The sequence below is a fragment of the Cryptomeria japonica genome, chromosome 7 (genome assembly GCF_030272615.1).
Source record: "Cryptomeria japonica chromosome 7, Sugi_1.0, whole genome shotgun sequence".
NCBI lineage: Eukaryota > Viridiplantae > Streptophyta > Pinopsida > Cupressales > Cupressaceae > Cryptomeria > Cryptomeria japonica.
This window is the reverse complement of record NC_081411.1, coordinates 56,824,288-56,846,398: the sequence shown is the minus strand read 5'-3', so window position 1 is coordinate 56,846,398 and position 22,111 is coordinate 56,824,288. Positions and strand designations below refer to the sequence as shown.

Sequence of the window (22,111 nt, the reverse complement as noted above, 5' to 3'; positions counted from 1 at the left end):
GACTGGATTAGCCTTGACTAAATTAACATTACCTATCTACACATATTAGTGGTCTAACCTAACCTAAACTTCAGGGAAAGATAATTTCTTTGAAATTGGACATATCTACACAATCGTTAAATTAGAGGCACCAAAAAATATCCAGCATGCATGAGATTAAGTTGGCCGAGAGAGTACAGTGGTTAACGTCCAAGATGTCCAAGGTCGTTGTGGGTCCTCAAAGGAGGGAATAAATAAAGCTTCTTTAAGACGTACCGCCTACCAAATATGATTCCACGCCTGGATGGTAAATTTTGAAACACATTTTCACCGACATTGTCTATTCGTGTAGTTTAAGTCATGTCCAGCCCATGGTCACTCCTATATTTTCCATACATTTTCTTCACTTTTTCTTCATCGTCTCCAGCAAGTTAAACCTTCTGTAACTTAGACGCTTTCTTGCCTTTCTCTCTTCAACCCTAATTCACATTGCTCTTCCTGTTCATTAGATATAAATTCATCTTCTTAAGGAAAGAAACTTCCTTCTTTTATCAAAATTCTTTAATCCATTGCTCTCTTTCATACGGCCGGCGCGTGTATTTCTGCTATTCCAACTTGTTTATACGAAGTTTCATAAGGCCATCTATTTATATGCACGCTCTGCTCGGCTTCAATTCACTCTTCCCTTCCTCAAACCCTCTCTTGTTTCAAGATTTCAGCCCCAGCCTTATTTTGCATCCATGGGATCATCTTCTTCACATTCCCAACACAATGTAGAACATCATGATTCATCTGTGGCATCTTCTTCCTTGTCCCACAAACCAGCTGAAGATTGTACAGCTTTCTCTGGAATCGAACCTCCCCATGAGAGGAGGAATGTTTCCGAATCTTCAAGACTAGATGATGTTTTCATCAACCATAGAGGCCCTGATGTGAAAAACACTCTAGCTCTTCAGCTTTATAACTCCCTTCAGAATCTAAAAATACGGGCGTTTCTTGATTCCGAAGAGAAAGAACTTGGAGATCCATTTCCATCCACCATTGAGAGAGCCATCAACTCTGCTGCAGTTCACATAGCTATCTTCTCCAAAGGCTATGCAGAGTCCCCATGGTGTTTGGCGGAGCTGGCTCTTATGTTGCGGAGTAAAGTTAAGATTATTCCTGTTTTTTCATGATCTGGAGCCTTCTGCACTACGCCACATAGAAAAAGGAGTGTACGCCAATGCATTCAATCAATACCGCCAGAAACCCAGGCACCGAGATAAACTTGATGAATGGAAAAAAGCACTCCAATCTATTTTTGTTATTGCGGGCGAAGAGCTCAACTGGTAACTTTTCACGGCTTCACTGTATTTGATATTTCTACATAGTATAACTTTGTCTTCGTTGAAAGTGGTCAAATGTTTTCTCATTCAATTCTTCTTCTGTTTATAAAGTTACGGTGACTGCAAGAACAAAGTGTCGGTAGTGCGAAAGGAAGTAGAAAAGAAGAGGCCATTTATAGTTGCCAAATATCCAGTAGGACTTCATAAGCTTGTAGAATATTTTGAAAAGCAGTGCAATATGAACAAACAAGGAGAAGGGAAGTCTAAGATTGTTGGTATTTCTGGCATGGGTGGAGTGGGAAAAACCACTCTCTCCAAGGATTTGTTCAACAGAAAGCGTTCAGATTATAGTCGCTCCTGTTTTCTGTTTGATGTTCGGCAAGCATCTGTGGAAAGGAAACTGCCTTCTTTGCAAATGAAGCTCCTCACAGACCTCTTTGACGAAAATGATCATCTAAGCTTTTTAAGCGTAGAGGAAGACACAAGTATTCTCAGCGATCGTATCGGACTGAGCGACATTTTGAGCTTCCTAATTGTTCTAGACGATATTGATAACCTGGAACACTTAAATGCCTTCTTGGTCACCGATATACTGAATAAATCTGGCAATACTCTGGTAATTGTTACAACTCGTAATGTACAAGTGCTCAGAAACACAGGAATTATGGTTTATTATAATTTGAAAGTAATGGATACAGATGACGCCAAAGAGCTATTTTGCTGGCATGCTTTTCATCAATCTTATCCGTCAAGTGAAAAAGAGGAGCTAGTTGACCGCTTCGTAGACCTGTGTGGCGGCTTACTGCTGTCTCTTCAGGTTCTGGGCAGTCATGTTTATGGCAAAGATCAGAAGTTTTCGGAGTTAGAATTGGAAAAAGTAAAAGAGACGGTGCCTCAAGGCATACACAAGAGATTAAAAATAAGCATTGACTCGTTGGACAATGAAGAAAAACAAATTTTCATGGATGTGGCATGTTTTTTCATAGGAGAACTGAAGGAAGACGCCATCAGAGTGTGGTAGATATCAGGAAGGAGCGCTCAACATGCACTGGGAAGACTCAAAGATAAATGCGTAGTTGGCGAAATAGAAGATTATAAACTCAGTAGACGATTCGAGAGTCACCTCGAAAATTTCTTTGAAGATTCCGAGGATCTGTTTGAAGATTTCAGAGAAGAAATTTCTGTGTTGAGAATGCATGACCAGCTGCAGGACTTGGGAAGAGAAATAGCAAAAGATGAGCATCCCGTCGCCTGTGGAGTTCTCAACACCTCGAATCTTTGGTATGTTTTTTGTCCAAATAACTACTCTGAAAGATTATAAATTTAAAAACACTCACAAATACTGAAAGTAAATAAAAGCTCAATCTGCTCTAAACTAAATTGAATGGAAATCTTATTTCATTGAAAACTTGAATGTGTAAATTACAATGATAGAGAATTATTTTATCAACAATTATTTTTCTAAGAATAAGATAAAACAAAAAAGCAAAAATTTAAAAGTTAAAACAATGCTGATTTGTTGATAAAACAACCCAAAAAAAACAGAAAAAAACGAACAGTTTTCTTCACTGCATACATAGCAGTGGTAACAATACCCAAAAAAGCTCATGTAGCAGTTTATGAAGTGCTGTTTCACTGCATACATAGCGGTGGTAATAATACCCAAAAAAGCTCATGTGGCAGTTTATGAAGTGCCGTTTCAGTAAATCAAAAAACTGAAAAACAAAAAAAAAATGACTCATCTTTCAGGGGATCATTTTTCATTTTAATCTTCAATCTCTTTTGAATGATCAATAGAGGTGAGTCCTAATTGATTTTAAAGCAATAAAATTTATGGTTGGAAGAAAATTGATGAAGATATCAGAAATTTGTTTAGATGAAAGACAAAACTATAACTCCATTTGCCCATCTTGAATCAAATCTTGAATGTAATAATGTCAAATATTTGTGCTTTATTTTGGTGTCTTTTTATAGATTGCTTCTTCTTGACTTCCTATGGGTTTCTTCTTCAGTTGTCTTTGCTATGGCTAGATCTAATAATTTCTTTAGTATTCTAATTGTTTCTTCAATCCACATTCTCTTGTTTTTTCAAATTCTTGAATCTAGAAAACTTTCTCAAACCCAATCTATACCAGATGAGAGAAATATTAAATTGCAACACAAATAAACTATTCTATTGATTCAAGAGATTCCAAGAGCTTCTTGATTAGATGATCAAGGATAATGAATGAATAACAATTGCCTCAATATATAAAGGTCCTAGATAAATTGCATAAATTGCATTATTAGAAATAAAGCATAAGACTAAAATAGTTTTTCCTCCATACTCATGTGCTAAATAAAACTAAAAAAACTAAAAGCATAAAAAATATGCAAGTGGAAGGAATTACTAAATATTCCAATAATTTCCACCTTAATATCAACCAGTAATGATTTTACCACAATAATAACGATAGATGATCTCTAGATCTTCCCTTCATAACATCTATGGCTGATTTCATTTCTTCTTTCAACTTGTGCAAGCTTCTCTTCTACCATGGTGTAGTGATTTTCTTTTTTATTCCATTTTACAATGTCCACATTTTCTCTCCTTCTATAGAACTCAATTTTTTTGACAAAATACTATAACCTTTTCTAAGGTTGAGAGATAATTTCCTCACACAAATTCATGTTGGTGGGTTTGATTAAATTTTGAAATTTACAAAATCTGTGATCTTCTTAATACAAATCAACTTCTTCTTTTTTCATTTGTGATAGCCTTTCTTTTTCTCCTTAACAACCTTACAAATGAAGGGCTTTGATTTTATTTCCTCACAAATTGAGGGCTTCACCTTTTTGACAGATGGCATTAGACTTGACAAAAAAATGCTTTGAGTACAATCTCCTCTTTTCAAGATCAACTCCTCAAGGAGGTGGGTTCTACATTGAAAGTAGGCTTGACATCATTGACTTTGAAAATACTTCACCCTTTCACTATGGACAACTTAACTAACTGAAAAATATTTAAAAAATGATTTTTAGTCTTCGCTGATCTCCTATGACAACTAAATAAAACTAAAAGTATTAAACTATGTTTCTAATTTTATATTTGAAATTTTGATTATTTTGCTACAGTATAAATCTCAACTACTTCCCTAATGACAGGTATCAAAGGCATTCGAAAGCATTCTCACTCAACCCAAAGTTAGGTGTGTGCATTCTTTTATGGACCCATCCATGGGTTGCCATGTTAAATACTTTATAGGGAAATCAAGCGAAATGGATGACACTTCAACCGCTTTACTATTGTTTCAACTGAATCTTTCTGGTAAAACACCCAAAAACATCCCTCCATTGATTACTCTTCACAATTTGCGATCTGTAAGCATTATCAATGGAAGACTGAAAAGACTGTGGCAGAATAATAAAAAAGGTATTTTGTATTCTTTAACCTAAAAAGTGAGTCTTTGTAACCGAATGCATTAGTTTATAATACTTTGGTGACTTTTATTTACATTCGAAATATTGAGAAAAAACTAATTTGACTTTTAGGCACCCTTCGCGCTAAAAGAGCTGGAAATCAGTGACATCTCTGGTTTGGAGGAGTAAGTTTGGGCTTTCTGCACTGTCTTTAAAAACTTACAATTTCTGAGTGTAGGCATCTGAAAAGAGTGATAGGAATAACTGATCTTCAGAACAGAATGGAATTGGAAATTATTAAATGTTGGGAAAGTATTGTTCGACACCTGCTTGAGAAGACTAGATATTTTAATTTTCCGAATCTGCAGAGTTTGACAGTATCTCATCTTCAAAAGCTGGTAGAATTGAACATTAGTGGGTGTACAGAAATTGAGGAGTTAAGTCTTGTTCAACTGAGCTGCCTAGAAAAAATTAGAATCTCTGGTTGTCCAAATCTAAAGAGTGTGGTAGGAATGTCTAACCTTAGAAAGCTAGTACAATTGGAATTTGAACAATGTCCATAGCTTGAAGAGTTAAGTGTTGTTCAACTCAGCTGCCTCGAAAAGATTAGATTATCTGGTTTTCCATATTTGAAGAGTGTAGCAGGAATGGCTGATCTTAGAAAGCTAGTAGAATTGCAAATTGAAGAATGTCCAAAGCTTGAAGAAATAAGTTTCGTTCAATTGACCTGCCTGCAAAAAATAAGAATCTCTGGTTGTCCAGATTTGAAGAGTGTGACAGGGATGTTCGATCTTAAAAAGTTAGTAGAATTTTAAATTGAAAAATGTCGAAAGCTGAAGAAATAAGTTTCGTTCAATTGAGTTTCCTGGAAAAAGTTAGAATCTCCTGCTCTCAACATCTGAAGAATGTAGCAGGAATGTCCGGTCATACAAAGTTGGTAGAGTTGCAAATTGAAGAATGTCCAAAGCTTGAGGAAATAAGTTTCATTCAATTTAGGTGACTGAAAAATGTTAAAATCTCTTGTCTATATCTGAAGAGTGTAGAGATCGGAAAGCAAGTAGAGTTGTACATCAGTGAATGTCCAAAGCTTGAGGTAATAAGTTTCGATCAATTGAGCTACCTGGAAAATATCACCATTCTTGATTGTCGGATGCTGGAAAATTTGACAGGAATATCTGTTCTTAACAAGCTAGTAATATTGTACATTAGTAAATGTCCGAGGCTTTCAGAGCTAAGTCTTGGTGGACATAGCTGCCTAAAATACATTACAATTTCTAATTGTCAAAATCTGTACATTTTGACAGTATCTCGTCTTAGGAACCTGGCAGAATTGAACATTACCGATTGTGGAAGCATTGGGAGGTTAAGTCTTGTTCAACTTAGCTGGCTTAAAAGAATAAGAATTCCTCGTCATCTCAAGGTGTACAGTTTTGAAGTGAGAGGTTGTAAAAATTTGAGGACAGTAGATATTGAGGATTGTACCTTTGTTCAAGAATTGACCATATGGGACTGTCCTGAGCTTGAGAACTTGCCAGAACTTGTACGTCTATGTGAGCTCATGATGCTTTCATTGAACAAATGTCCGAAGCTGAAGAAAATATCACTACCAACAACAATCAGGGAACTCACTCTGCATTGCTGTACAGAATTGCAAACAGTTGTAGGAATGTGTGATTGTACAAAATTTCGGGAGCTATTTATTAGTGAATGTCCCAAGCTGGAGAAAATAACTCCACCAACAACACTCAAGAAACTCACTCTGCATTGCTGTATAGAATTGCAAACAGTGGAAGGAATGTGTGATTTTACACACTTTCAAGAGCTATTTATTAGTGAATGTCCCAAGCTGGAAAAAATAAGACTGCCAAGAACACTCATCAGACTCTCTCTGCTTTGCTGTACAGAATTGCAAACAGTGGCAGGAATATGTGATATTACAGAAGATGGAGGTATTGATTACCACTCTCATTTTATTTTCTTTTGAAGGGAGGAATTTTTGTTCACCTTTGCTATTTCCCCTTGTTGTCGAATATACTCTTCATCTCTAATTGATCTCTGAAGTAATATGTAGTAAACGAAAAGAATCTAGTGTTGATCAACACACATTTTTTCTTTTCCTTTTTTCACGCAGAAGCTGCCGTCGGATTTTATTCAAGTAACTGGTAGAGCAGCAGATGGAGCGAATGGTTAATTACCTCGGTAATTACCAACCAAGATGAAATACACAATTACATTCTCTACAAGGGTTATTATTTTCCCTTTGACTATGTTTTTACTGACCGGGCAGTAACCGAAGATGTAATGGTGAAGAAGCGGTACAAGGTGACCGTGAAGAAAGGTAGAGGACAGAAAACTCTGACTGTGCTACGTAGAATTGTTGATCATCTGTACCATTTCTGGTAGTTTTGGCGTTGACACTGCTGTTATGGATTTCTTCGAAGAGGGATAATATTGATTGTTTAGGGAAATGAATTGGCACTTATCCCATTTAATATTATTCGACCCCAGTTTAAAGAAAAATAATGTTCAATAGATTACTAGTACAATGGATAATTTTAGTTTTATTAAGTTAAATAATATTTTAATACAAAAGCATTGGAAAGTTTATAATTCAAAGTAATTTATATGTGTAATTTTTTATAAATTATTATTTCTAAGATTATGAAAATTGTCTTTTTTTCATTTTTAGGGTATCAATAATATTTATATGCATAATTACCAAAACCACCTTTTTCATTAATATAAAATTATTTTAAAGTATCATTTTTTTTCACAATAAAAAAATAAACAGAATAAGCAAATCATATAAATGGGTATGGACTTTGTTACCATTAAAACATAACTTAACGTAGAATGCTCTCATGACCTTATGATTTAAATTTGAGAATAATAAACTTTCAAGCTATAATAAAAATGGCTATATATGTAAGATGTTGTCTCACACATAGCTCCCATTAAATTAATTATTGGAATAGTTACATTGTGGTCCTTCAACAATACATTATACAAATAATTATATCCTTATATGAATCTTGGGCATGTAAAACCAATTAAATAATAATAAAAAAAATATAGTTCCATCAAATTAAAGTAACACAACCTTGTGAATTACCTAAACAATGTTGATTATATAAACAAATTAACCCCCATTTCTATTTTTTTTGGAGTTGTAGCACATATACTCAATATCATGCAAAATGTAAAAGAAATCGTTGATTGGATACTTAAGTCTTTAATTATGTTGTTATAACAAGAAGTTCCTTTTTTCTCCATGTGTTTCCATAGTTTATCCATGAATACTTGATTAACGATCCAAGGTAGAAAATTTCACTTTGGATGACTTGGAAACCTTTATAGATTGCATTGTATCAAATATTACAAGTGGAGATGAAGGGGAATTGGTGCTAATGGACAAGATGGATGAGGAAGTTTGAAATTTTGGAGGATGCAATCAATGTAAGCTTTTAGTATACTTTTAGGCTTTGAGGCTTAAGATTGCCAAATAAATTTATCATCGAATGTGAAACAACAAAATATATGAAAATTTAAATTATAGAAGGAAAACATAAGTATGTTAGACATTACCTAACATTGATTCTTAGAATGGGAGTCTTGACAACCTTAAAACTCTAAAATTTTAATAAAATAAAACTTAAATGAAACTTTAACAAGGAATTAAGAAGGTTATCAATATCAATAAGGAACACATGAAATTATGGACAACTTTAGAAGTCCAAAAGGTTGAAGAAACACATTTCTAAGGGAAACATCAAGAATAGTCTAGACTTAGACTTTTATGGATTTTTGCATCTTTGACACTTAGACAATCCATTACAATGTCTTAGATTAGCTACAAAGAATGGTTAAAATGTGATCGAGGTGCATGAAATGGAAGACAATTAATAAAAAATATGTTATGGATTTGAGTCCTAACACCATAACCTTGGTGTTTGGGTTTTGATGGAGAAGATTACCTTTGATATTTTGGCTTTGTATTATCTATAATTAAGGTTGGCCATGCTTTAAAAAGGGATCTTGAAATTTCCTTAATTTATTTTTCTACAAGATATATGTACATAATTTTACTTTAATATCTATTGCCTCAATAAGTTCTTAGATATGTTCATTTAATCTCCTACAATAATTATTAGAATATTTTAAATTTTTATAGATATTATGGATTTGATACCTTATGGATATTCTAACTATCATGAAAAATCATATTTTTTCTTCCTACATAAGTTTATCTGTAGATATTTTATTATCAAAAGGGACTAGGATGATTTAAATATGGTTTAGAGTAGCTTCATTACCAACAAAATGTTATAGATAATAAATCATAATGGTACCCAAGATGGGGTATGATACAATTTATTTACTTTATCATTTTTATGTTTGCTTCTTACTAATAGTCCTTAAAGAGAAATCCTTTAGATATTATCTATATATGGTAAAACTAGATGGTTTATGAAATGCTTGACATGGTTTTTAACTAGATATTTGATTGAATTGTAAACTTTTAAATGGTGAAACACTTAGTTAGGAGTCTAATTTATCAAGTTATTTTATCAAATCGAGAATTTAAATGAGAAGTGGTGTAGAGTATCTTGTGCTAGAATAGTATTTTTATTTTTAACCTTGGCATAAGGATAAAAATAAAGGACCAATTGTGGCCCAAATTATAGCTAATGATAGGGTGCACTTAGTCTCAATGATATATAGATTTTTTTAGATTAAGGAACTAATAAAAAATTGGGTCTGTGATGTTTTCATAGATGTGGCATTGAATTTGATTTTAATTAAGATCCAATGCTATATTTTCTTTATAGGTATCATCACATGAGTTATTTAGATTACGACGATAATTGTTTCATAGATAAGGATCTATGATGTTTAATGGGTTAGAAGTAGGATTGGTATAAGTATGTCGGTGATTTGATAGATGAAGACCTATAAGTATTTACAAAATTATTGCAGGAATCAAAATTAGGATAAATAGAAATGAATGAATTTAATTAATTTGATTGATAAGGATTAATTGAACATAATTATTGATTTGGAAAGTCTCCCTTATTAGTGTGAGTGGGGTATATTACCTAACTTGTTGACTTTTGGGTCCTTTTCATATGCTAAGTTTAATTAGGTCTTAGAAATATTTCAAAAAGTATTAATTTTCAACTAGATCTTATCTTAAATTAGAATTTAATTCTTGAATCCTAGGCCATTTAATATTTGTTTGAGTTAGTTATCTCATGTTGAAAAATTAAGTCTTCTATCATGATCTTCTCTAATCCAATCACTATCCTATCCTTTATAAGAAATGTTGGAGTTTACGATACAACCATAGGAGCCGAGAATCATCTACAAGAGAATAATATCACACAAAAGAGATCAATCAAATATAATATGCTCAATAACAACCTAAGAATTTTGTATTGAATGCATAAAGAATATTGGAGATACAATTACAATGAATAATTCAATCCTTATAAAAGGATGAATGCAACCCTATATGTCGAACCCTAATGAGACAACTTAAGCTTTGATTATCCTAATTTAATAAAATGAAAAGAACCTAAGTTTAACTTAAGTGAAAAAGTAATAAAAGACCTAATTTTAATAAATAATTAGATAAAGTGTCTTGATTACTCCAACACCCCACCTTAAGATTAAGTTAGGAATAAGCTAAAGAGATAGCTATGAATTAAAAAATATAGCATGAATGAGTCCTAACCACTAGGTCTAATCAGGTTCTCATGTATAAAGTAATGCAACTCAAAATAATGTAACTTATGAATAAAGAAAAGTAGAATACATAATGGGATGAAACTCCTTCCCAAAAGAGAGAAAACAAATGAGAAATAAATTACATGAGACAAGAATCAAGGACTCAAGATTTCCCCCTAAGTATTTAATTGGTCATAGAAGTACAATGTATATTCTCCCCTTAGGAGAGAAAAGAAGAGATTGTCTATCAACCCATAAGAGAGAAGCTCCAATACTGAAGATGAAGGCTCAAGGATGAATGTTGATGAAGATATAAGAGTTGAAAATTATATTCCTCCTCTTAGGAAGGAAAAAATCAAATGGCCAAGACAAAAGAAACTCCATTAAATGGGATGAAAATAATAGTCTCATGATCTTTGCATTGGAACATTGCTCAACTATCTAATTTCCTAAATCAAAAGATGCAAAATCCATTGAATCAAATCTAAACAACTATGAAGATACCCGATGAACAACCTCTGAAGGCATGGATGATGGGATGACAACACTACTCAAACAACCATCAAGGAAGAATAAAATATCCTCAATCGTATCTCCAATTTCTAGAGTGTGTGATGTATTAAAAATTGTTGCAATGTCTATAGTGTATGACGTATTGAAAATAATTTTTTAATATTTGGTAAGTACTCATCCTACTCTATTTAAATTGGAAGGGAATAAATAACTTGATGAACTGAACTAAACACTAAAGAAGTAGGAGGTGGAGGAAAATCATAATAAATCCTAGGAACCATTGTGGATGATGGAAGCACACATAGGTTCAAGTGACCCAACCTCTTCTTAGATACTTTATCTACTCTCGATGGATGATAGATAGGACCATCAAATGGAACTAAAATCTCAATAGGAGTTAAATTAAAGAACTCATGCAATTGAGATGTATGATCAATACTACCAACCACAACAAGCTCTCTACAATGAGGATCTTTGATGAACAATAAATCGAGGGTTAACTCAACTATCTTTCTTGTCCCACTATGAATAATTTGGTAAATGAAGAGGTGGCTGGAATATAGTGAAGAGACATATAGAATATCATGGAATGTGCCATTATCAACCTCATATAACCACTCCTAATAACATTCATGTAAGTGTTATTAGCTATCAAAATATATGGAAAATAACGATGCTCAAAAGAAGAGAACATACACTTTGATGATGTCATGTGATATGAGGCTCCTAAATAAAGAAGCCACCTCGAGGATTGAAGATGTCTCAATGTAAAGAAATAATGTTTTTTTATCTTGTATTCACCATAGGCCATAGAAGTTGATCTAGAATGTCCTGGTCCAAAAGTGGTAGAAGAAGATATACTAGATGAATTTAGTTGAATATTGTGCTTTTGTAGATGATTCATCATCTTATCAATCTTATTTCTATATTGCCAATGAGCATTATGTCCTATCTTAGTGCAATATGTACACTCTGACTTATCCTTCTTTAATAATGACCTCCTAGAAGAGGAAGAAGAATATAAAGAATCATGTGATCATGTGTTCTTGGCCTAGTCATGTGACTTGTAAACCTTCTATTTTCATTTGCTTCTTTTTCCATCTGAAGGCTTCTGATCTATGGTGCATTAGGAAGCAACAAGACCCTATGATCTGGAAGAATTCAATCCACCCATTTGAACCAACTTGATTTTCTCATGTGTGAGTGGAGAAGAAAACTCATCAAGTTAGGGCATGATGAAACGAGTACCAAGTGCATCTTTGGTTGCATAAAATGTAGAAACAAATACTAAATAATTAGGACCAAACTTGGCAAGGATAGAGAGAATTAACTAAGAGTCCTCCTAAATTTTACACTGCTTCAATATTAATATGAGAGACTAAGTTTGGTGAAGAAGTCTTGGATACTATCAAAATCTATAGGATTTGAGCTAATAAGATCATTTTCCAACTCAAACTCCCTCAAGACATCTTTCTTCCCAAACAAGAACTCCAATGTAGTCTAAATTTAATTGGGAGCGGGGAAAGAGTCAACTTGAAACAAGAGAATAGGAGAGAAAAACATGCATAATGTCCCAAATCCCTCATCACATCTATTAAACCATTTTCCTTTCTTAGCAGCACTTGTAGGCTTAAGTTTTTTACACATGATCACTCCATGTAACCCCATATGCTTCAAGTTAATCTTTATTTATTTTTTCCAATCATAGTTGTTGAATCAAGTAAGGGGAATAATGTATTTTGGATCCATGAATGCAAAAAAAAAGTATAGAATTCATAAATAGACCAATATAGATTCTATTAATGCCAAAAATATCACTCGAATCACAAAATTATCAACCTATTTGCATGTTTTCTAAGAAAGAACCCAAAAAAGAAGATTAAGATCTATGAGTACCTAATGAATATTTTACAAGAATAGACCTAAGATTTGGATAGAATAATTTGAGATCTTTTTGATAATATCTGGTTTTCAAATATTTGTGTACAGATGTGGCCTTGGAAGTGCAAAATTGAAGGTTGAATTTGGAGTCTTGGTATTAAAACTTGTTGCAAGATATTAAAAAACCACCTAAAAATTATATCAGCACCAAAACCAACTTTCTAACGATACCTTGTTTCCTAATTTTGGGTTTGTATGAAAAAGTAATGAGCATCAGCAAAAACATTGGCTACATGTCAATTAGGCTTAAAAGTTTGAAATTAGAAAACCATTGCCAACTATAAATATAGGCCCCTAGACTATCCATAGTACTAAATTCACACTTTAGGCTATATGTGCATTTGTATGTATTGATATAGACTTGCATTGCAAGATTTTTACAAATTTTCCAAAAGAAATTTATTTTACCAAAAAATTTGGATTGAATTAAAAATATTTTTTTTGCAATTAAATGATCTTTTATATTATTTACTTTTGTTGCACCTACAATATGGTCATATGGTTGTACAAATTTTTGTCCACAACTTCTAAAGAAAAATACCTAAATTTCATAGTTGCCAATTTTTAGGAATGGACAAGTGATCTTACAGTTTTTGGGTCTTCTAAGCATGATTTCAACCTTTGTTTTACTCCAAAGTACCCAAACTTTTCAAATATCCCTAAATTTGGCTTCAATTTTCTTGTTGTAATGGTGGGAAAATGGTGAATGATAGATCAAGAAGAAAACTACCGTTTCCCTCAAAGAGAGATGAGAGTTTTGCTATTGATTACCATTGAAGTACTTTTCACCGTGCTACAATAGGAAGGGGAGAGGATAATTCACTAGATCCAATATCTCCACATGAAGATGGTAGATTGAATTTTGAATGAATTGGGAATGTTAAGTTGATCCCCTCTTCCTTGTTTCAAATGGAAAGGAATTGATTGAATTATGTAGTGCAAAAGTGACAAAGAATTAATTATAACTTGAGATCGGAATATGGGATGAGGCTTTGCACTTGGACCTAGTAGTAAAATGTCAAGACAAAGTCACCTTGGAAATTTGAGGAAAATTTGCCTAGACTGTGGCGGGAATGTACACAGTCCTCAGAAAAATTTGCGAAACGAAAAGGGTTTTCTGCCTCTGCAAATGAAGCTTGAATCTAAAAGTATAGTTGCACACCTACAACCTACACATAGATTAGAGAGGAAAATGGGTTGGGATTGGGGGTTTTCCTTAAGGTAAAACCCCAGTTTTGGAATTAACCAAGTAATGAAAGAAAGTACTTGCAAGTAGATGTAAATGAAAGACTGACTTGTAAATCAGTTGAAGGGAGGTAGTAGCAATGTTGATAGGAATGCTTGTGTGGAATTGAATGTTGAAATCAATCTCCTCTTCAATGGTTGAATCCTTGACTTGAATGCAACACCTAGCCTTGAAGGGAGACTTGAGAATGCTCAATAATATAAAAGAATGCTTGAATGCTCGATCCCATGTAAAATTCTCTCTCATCCAACTTATCCTACTTTAAATTATGCAAATGAGAGGACGAATGCCCCTAGAATACATGTTAGTGGATTTTAATTTCGTCACAGGCTGACATCAGGGAAGTTTCCCACCCGAGGCACATCCAGCAATGAAAACCTAGGAAGGGTCCTACCCCAAAATAGGGCAGGGATAGGGGAACCACTCCCCTATCCTGGGAGGAAAAGGGCACCATGCCCCTATCCAAGGGGGGATAGTGGCGCCATGCCCTTGTCCTACCCCTTTCGCCAGGATAGAGTGCGGACAGGGTGATGTAAAGGCCAAAGAAGAAGTTGTTTTCCGCAAGCTGAGCAATCTCCAGTCTCCGATCAGGCTAAAGGATTTGATCTCATGTGCGTGAGGACCCTAATGAGGTCAAAATTTTCTAGGGTCGCAATTTTATGATACTACACTTGCCTTGAACCAGATTAACCTAGAATTTCAATTGCTCATATTTTAACAAATTGAGTCAATCTTAGGGTTTTAGGACATTTCAAACATGATGGAAACCCCCATTTGAGCCCAATGTGCATAAAAAAAATTAGGCAAGGTTGAATCCCTCAATAATGTGAAAATGTAATCAACAAATTTCTTTCTCTAATACCATATAGGAGTTGATGGTACAACCACAGGAGGCAATAATAATCTAGTAAAAAAACAACTATCACACAAAACATATCAAGAAAAGATAATATGCTAAATTAAAACTTTAGTATTCAATATTGATTGTGCAAAGAATATTGAAGACACAATTATAATTAATGATTGAATTTTTAAAAGAAGATGATGAAACAATAGATACAAAACCCTAATGGGGCAACTTAAGCTTTCATTAATCTAATTTAATAAATCCAGAAAAAGAACATATGTTTAGCTTGAGTGAAAAAGTGATTAAAAGAATAATTAGATAAAGTGTCCTAATTATTCCAATTACCATTATAGATCATCATTTGATCATATCATAGATCTTAATATCAAGAAATGTGATTTCTTCTTACTCCCTAGTAGAAGGTTATCATTATTGTTAAGGTGATTTTTGGTTGTGCAACTAATCTTTATCTTTTGTATGCTATTAGAGATTTATCCTTGCAAAACTCTTCTCATATCTAAGGGTATGTTTTTTGCCATGTGAGCAATCTTGGAAAATATAGTAAATTTGAGTATTCTCTTCTCTTGCATCATATGATGGATAGGAGAGTTAGAAAAGGATGAAAAGGCTAGATTCGGAGGTTTCCTCTTTATGTATTTTTTTTTGTTCATTTTGCAGTGATGAGAATATGATCTCACCATTGAGTTTAGGGAGTAAAAAAAAATGGTTTTCTCTTTATTTGAAGAGGTATTTTCCCTCCCCACATTCTCATAAATTACTATCTTTGAGGAGATACCCATCTCCCCCATTTAAAATAACCCATTGAAATGCAAGGCTCACAAAACCAAGAACCATAACTCTACCAGAAGAAAAATCACCCATAATAGAGGAAAGAACAAATAAAATAACTCATCAATAGAACAAAAAAACCCCAAATCACTTACAAAAAAATCCTAAAACCACTCCAAGAACCACCTAATCAACTGTCAAAGGAACATCCAAGAACCCATAGCTCACCCACATTGTAAAAGAATCCCCCTATGCCACAAAGTCTGCAAAAAAATACAAACAAAGATATGGAAGAAATTACTAGGGCCATAAAGTCCTAGCCTGCGATACTACACTTCCCATAGAGCTCTCCCCAAAATTCCAAATTTTTGGTTAATTAGGGTTTGTTAGTGTTAAATCAGGGTTCTACCATATATTATAATTTTTTGGTATTTCATAGATCAAACCTAATTTATTTTTCCTAACAGATGTTTTTATTAGTATACATTTCAACTCAAATGTCTTAGTAAAATCACAACAACATATACAACATTTTTTTTTTGTTAACTCAAGGTTATCCCCACGACTCTGCCCAGTGACCTCGATTCGTGAGGTGAGACTAATCCCTTGAGGATGCACGAAGTCCCCACAATCCCTGTGCATCAGGTTAACCTAGGAGGAGAATTGAACCCAAAACTAATGGGGAGCAAACCCATGACCCAAGCCAACTCTCCTACACATGCAGGCAGCAACATATATGACATTGATATATATTATGAAAATAATTTTTTTTAGCAAACAAGTATAGGAGATATAATGAAGTAAGTTGAATCTATCAAATAGCTATTACAACATTTCATTCATATAAAGTACAAATTAGAGATAATACATGGTTAATTACATGCAAGCCTCTAGTTTATAGAAGAAATAACAACAATAAGAGAAGATTAATAGAACCTCCCCAAATCACTTTGACATCAACAATTAATTTCCCACATTAATAATCAATTCACAAAATTGGGCACCCAAATTTGCTACTACAATATGTGACAAAGATTTTAAAGACAACCCCCTCCCTCGAAGCATACATGACCCCAAGAATTAAATATTTTAAACAATGTTAAGTACATTTTGTAATAATTCTAAATCATTAAATGCATTCCTCTAATGAGTCCAATCGGCCATATCCTCACAACCATGGCATGCTCAATATCCACCCATTTTTAATACATAAATGAAATGTCATATCGAACTTCCTTTCTTCTTGATGGTAGATTTTATATCATCCATAAAGAGATTCTAGCTATACTTGATATGAGAGCAAGAACCAATAGGCTAAAAAATCTTTAAATAATGACATTGGATTGAGAGATATCCTTTCCACCAAAATTTCCCAAGGCACGATACCAGCCTCATCCCTTTTGATGCTAGGGTCTTGCACTCAACAAGACTTGATCCCTATTGGTCTCATCGAGAACCATTTAATTTCACCAATATACCTATGAGCCATTTGATCCAGAGTAAAAATAGTAGTCATAACATATCTAATGCATATCAAACAAAGTATACCACAAAATAGGTTACCACATAGCCTCATGTAAACCATCTTCTATTGATATCTTTCACCTATAGAATCGACATATTCTTGTATACTTATTGTCATGTTCAAGATCTTTCCTACCAAATGGTAAATGAAACACTCAAACATACCTTAAAGATAATTAAAAGATCATTTACATTGCAATCTAATACTCGTTATTGAGAGTGAATACAAAGATTTTCAGATTACAATGACCCTCTCCCTACTAACCTAACATTTGTTACTCAGTGACCTTTATTACTATTTCATTGTGTTGTTTAGTCTTGACCCCACAAACAATTTGGGGTCTATTTTCTTTCACCTATCCTTTTTTGTGAATAGGGTAATATTTTCCTCTATATGTAAAAAGTAATATAAACATTAATCTTTAAAAAGATAGCCTCTTTATGACTCACACTTCTTAGATAATGTTTCATGTGATGCAAACCCTAGCATACTACCTATTTTACTTACATAAAAAACATTATTCATACTCTTTCTCATCTGATATAAAAGAACACTACAAACCATACCCTTTTCACACTAACATAATTCTTTATGCATTAGATCTTCTCTCACTTCTTATCTAAAAGAACTCTCTTTACATTTGGACCAGCCTTAAACTACATACACTTAACAAAGTATTAAATCTAAAAAATGTCAGTCAATTCTGAATGTTTAACAGTTTTAAACATAAAAGTAAAAGCTTAATATGTGTAATTTAAGCCACATTTGATCTTTAAACCTCAACCAAATATTACAACATCAAATAAAAATTAAACGATATCTACTTCTTAACCGAACACCCTTTTTTCCATTCAAACAAATAAGACTTAGCCACTAATCATCACAGGATACTCCAATCCATTAAAAATAAATGGCACTTCAAATTTGATATAGCCGATCAACAATTTCATGTATTACATTCGGAATTTTATATTTTTCACCTTTCTTCACAGTGACTGTCATTGTCCATATGGACGACGTGTTCGCTATTCGATGATGGATTGCTCTACCGTTCCTTTTAAAGGGAGAGCAATAACCAAAGCGTGGATTATTCCTGTTAACAAAATAATTGTTTACTTCATCCTGTTTAGTAGTTACCGAGGTCATAACCCATTCGCCTTCTTGAACGTAAAATCTCTGCCATGGATTTGCATCACGTCCTTTGTTGATGATGTCGTTAATCGCCTTTTCTGTAGTACAAGGATGAACCACAATCACAGCGCATAAGATGATTGCACTCTAAGGGCAAGTGTTGTCACTGCCAATTTTGATGGCTGAATCGACATTAATATCTGCGTCACGAAAGAGACTTCTATTTAGGGCTGACACTGCTCCATCTGCTGCTCTACCAATTAGTTGAATAAAGTCTGATGGCACCTTCTGTGTGAAACAAATAGCTCTACTGGATTAACAGGTTATTTAATAGTCTAATAAAAAATTCTAGGACATCTTCCGACAACAAGAGGAAAGTCAAAGGAGAATAAAAATCTTCTCCTTCAGAAGGAAAATTTAGTAGTGTGGAAATCAGTACCTCCATCTTTAGAATGTAATCCCTAATTGTTTGATTGCTGCAATATAAGAGTTGCATTCTTTCCAATGAATGCAAGTTTTCAATGCCTGTTATTTTCACCAGCTTCTTACAGTTGTCAATAGCAATTATCTTCAACCAGCTGAGTTTGCCAAAATTTACTTCGTCAAACCCAAGCTCTGGACATTTGCAAATCTTCAATTCTGCTAGCTTCGTAAGTTCAGATATCCCTGTCACATTTTTCAGATCTCTGCAATCATAAAATGTGATTTTTTCCAGACAGCGCAGACGACCTAAGTTTAGCTCAGACAGTCCAGATACGTTAGAGAGCTGAAGTTCTTTTAGCCATACGGGTGCCTAAAAATAACAAATAAAAAAACACATAAAAAATCAAAATTTCGATTGTAGATAAAAGTCATCAATCATTATAAGATAATGCATTCGATTACCAAAACTTAACTTTTCATGTTAAAGAATAAAATACCTGTACATCATTCTGCCATAATCTTTTCAGACCTCCATTAATGATTCGTAAAGATTCCAAATTTTGAAGAGGAATCCATCGAGGAATGTTTGTGAATGGATACCGATGTAATCTTAGCTCAAGCCATAATAAAGGGATTGTCGCCTCAGCCTTTTTCTCTGTTACACCTACAAAGAATCTGACAGTGATACCTGACGGTTCCCAGAAATGACCCAAAAATCTACCTTTGCTTTCGGTGAATACGTTTTCGTATCGCATTGATGTCTGCAATAAGAGAAGCAACTCAGATTTATATTTTAATCAAATTTATATTTTGAATACTACTCTTGAAGTCAGAAATATGGAGTTAAAGACATACCAAAGATGGAGAACGCCACAGGCGACTAGGATGAGTCGATTCATCTGCCATTTCTCGTCCCAAGTCCCGCAAATGGTCATGCATTCTCAATACTAACATTTCTTCAATGGAATATTCTGAGTGCCACCTGAAATTATAATCTTTCATTTCTTCAACTAGACACTTATTTTTGAGTCTTCGCAGTGCATGTTGAGCGCTCCATCCTGATCCCTCCCACACTCTGATGGCGTCTGTCGTCAATTCTCCTATGAAAAAGCATGCAACATCAATGAAAATTTGCTTTTCTTCATTGTCCAACGTGTCAATGCTTATTCTTAATCTCTTGTGTATGTCTTGAGGCAGCGTCTTTTTAACTTTCTTCAATTCTAACTCCCAAAACTTCTGATCTTCGCCATGAACATGCGCCTGCCCAGAACTTGAAGAGACAGCGGTAAGCCACCACACACACCTACGAAGAGATCAACGAGCTCCTCGTATCCACTGAGTGGATAAGGTCGGCGAAAAGCATGCCAACAAAACAGCTCTTTCGCATCTGTTGTATCCATTCCTTTCAAATTATAAGCAACCGATATTCCTGCGCTTATGAGCACTCCCACATCACGAGTCGTAACAATTACTAGACTATTACCAAATTTATCCATCATATCGCTGATCAATAGAGCATCTAACTGTTCCATGTGATCAATATCATCTAGAACAATTAGGAAGCTTAAATTGTGGCTCCTTCGGATTCGATCGCTGAGAATACTCGTGCCTTCCTCTACGCTATGAAAGCTTTGACGATCTTCATCAAAGAGATCTCCCAGGAGCTTCCTTTGCAAAGAAGTTAAATTGCTTTTCTGAGAGGCTTCCCGAACATCAAACAGAAAACAGGATCGATCATAATCTGGATGCTTTCGGTTGAACAATTCTTTGGAGAGAGTTGTTTTTCCTACACCACCCATGCCAAAAATCCCAACAATCTTAGCTTCCCCTGCTCCTTGTTTGTTCATCCGACACTGGCTGTCGAAATCATGGACAACCTTAGCAATGCACTGCTTTTGAAACTGTTCTACAAGGTTAGGAAGTCCTACTGGATATTTGGCAACAGTTAAACATTTCTTTCTTTGTACCTCCTTTTGCACTGCTGACACTATTTTCTTGCAGTCACTGTAACTTTATAAACAGAAGGGTAATTCAATGAGAAAAACAATCGACCACTTTCAACGAAGAAAAACTTATACTACGTAGAAATATCTAATACAGAGAGCCATGAAAAATTACCAGTTGAGCTCTTCACCGGCAATAAATGAAATAGATTGGAGGGCTGTCTTCCATTCCTCAACTTTATCCAAATACCTGGATTTCTCGCGATATTGATTGAATGCATTGGCATAGACTCCTTTTTCTATGTGGCGTAGTGCCCAAGGTGTCACGTCACAAAACACTGGAATAATCTTAGCTTTAGTCTGCAACATGAGAACCAGCTCCGCCAAACACCATGGGGACTCTGCATATCCTTTGGAGAAGATGGCTATGTGAACTGCTGCAGAGCGGATGGCTTTCTGAATGGTGGATGGAAACGAATCTCCAAGCTCTTTCTCTTCCGAATCAAGAAACGCCCGTATTCTCAACTTCTCAAGGGATTTGTAAAGCTGAAGGGCCAGAGTATTTTTCACATCAGGACCTCTATGGTTGATGAAGACATCAAATAATCTTGAAGATTCAGAAATTTTCCTCCTCATGCCATGAGGTTCGATTCCAGAGAAAACACGATGATCCTCACTTGCTTTGTGGGACGAAGAAGATGCACGCTTCCACTGACTCCATAGCATTGGTTGTCTAAACTTTTTCTTTCCCTTGGAAGATGAGGAAGAAGATGCCATACATGCAAAATAAGCTTGACGCAGAAATCTTGAAAATAACTTGGAAGGGAACGGTGAGTTGAAGTCGAACAGAGCGTGTCTTTATAGAAGTTAACTTGCAAAAGAAGGAAAGCATTCTTGCAAATAATGAACGGAAGCAACAAGGAATATATTCGAATATATTCTAGCTGGGCGTTTGAACCGAGGGAATAAATTAATATATTTTTGACCTAGTTTCGAGGTTAGAACACGACACAATGGGGCGGAACATTTAAAACAAGAGCTGCATTGCAGCATAGTTCCTGTCAAATTTTGGCACCACGATTCTGACAAACAGGGTATGGACTTTAGCATAGTTCTCGGCAAATCTTGGCAGGACGATTCTGACAAACAGAGTATTTTGTTTTAAGCATAGTTCTTCTCAAATCTTGGCAGGACGATTCTGACAAACAGTCAAATTATATATATATGCGACATAGAAATCGCTAGATCCGACAGGGTCCTACCTAAGACTGAGCTAACAGCCGGCCTATGCAGAACTTTGGCGGGACACAAATGGTACCAAGT

The 22,111-nt window shown here is 34.5% G+C and overlaps 2 protein-coding genes across 2 annotated transcripts; one reads left to right on the top strand and one right to left on the bottom strand.

Moving 5' to 3' along the window:
• The first annotated feature begins 719 nt into the window (after positions 1 to 719).
• On the top strand, positions 720 to 5,518 carry LOC131856420 (disease resistance protein Roq1-like). Its single transcript, XM_059208207.1, has 6 exons — positions 720 to 1,122; positions 1,184 to 1,307; positions 1,416 to 2,321; positions 2,409 to 2,585; positions 4,942 to 5,209; positions 5,339 to 5,518. The coding sequence occupies exons 1-6, from the start codon at positions 720 to 722 to the stop codon at positions 5,516 to 5,518; spliced, it is 2,058 nt and encodes a 685-aa protein (XP_059064190.1).
• A 12,691-nt stretch (positions 5,519 to 18,209) lies between these two features.
• On the bottom strand, positions 18,210 to 21,565 carry LOC131047176 (disease resistance protein Roq1-like). The gene is made up of 7 exons (XM_059208206.1): positions 20,964 to 21,565; positions 20,071 to 20,849; positions 19,701 to 19,945; positions 19,343 to 19,606; positions 18,862 to 19,215; positions 18,590 to 18,710; positions 18,210 to 18,520 (listed from the first exon to the last, which is right to left on the bottom strand). The coding sequence occupies exons 1-7, from the start codon at positions 21,563 to 21,565 to the stop codon at positions 18,210 to 18,212; spliced, it is 2,676 nt and encodes an 891-aa protein (XP_059064189.1).
• Between the last annotated feature and the right edge of the window lie 546 nt (positions 21,566 to 22,111).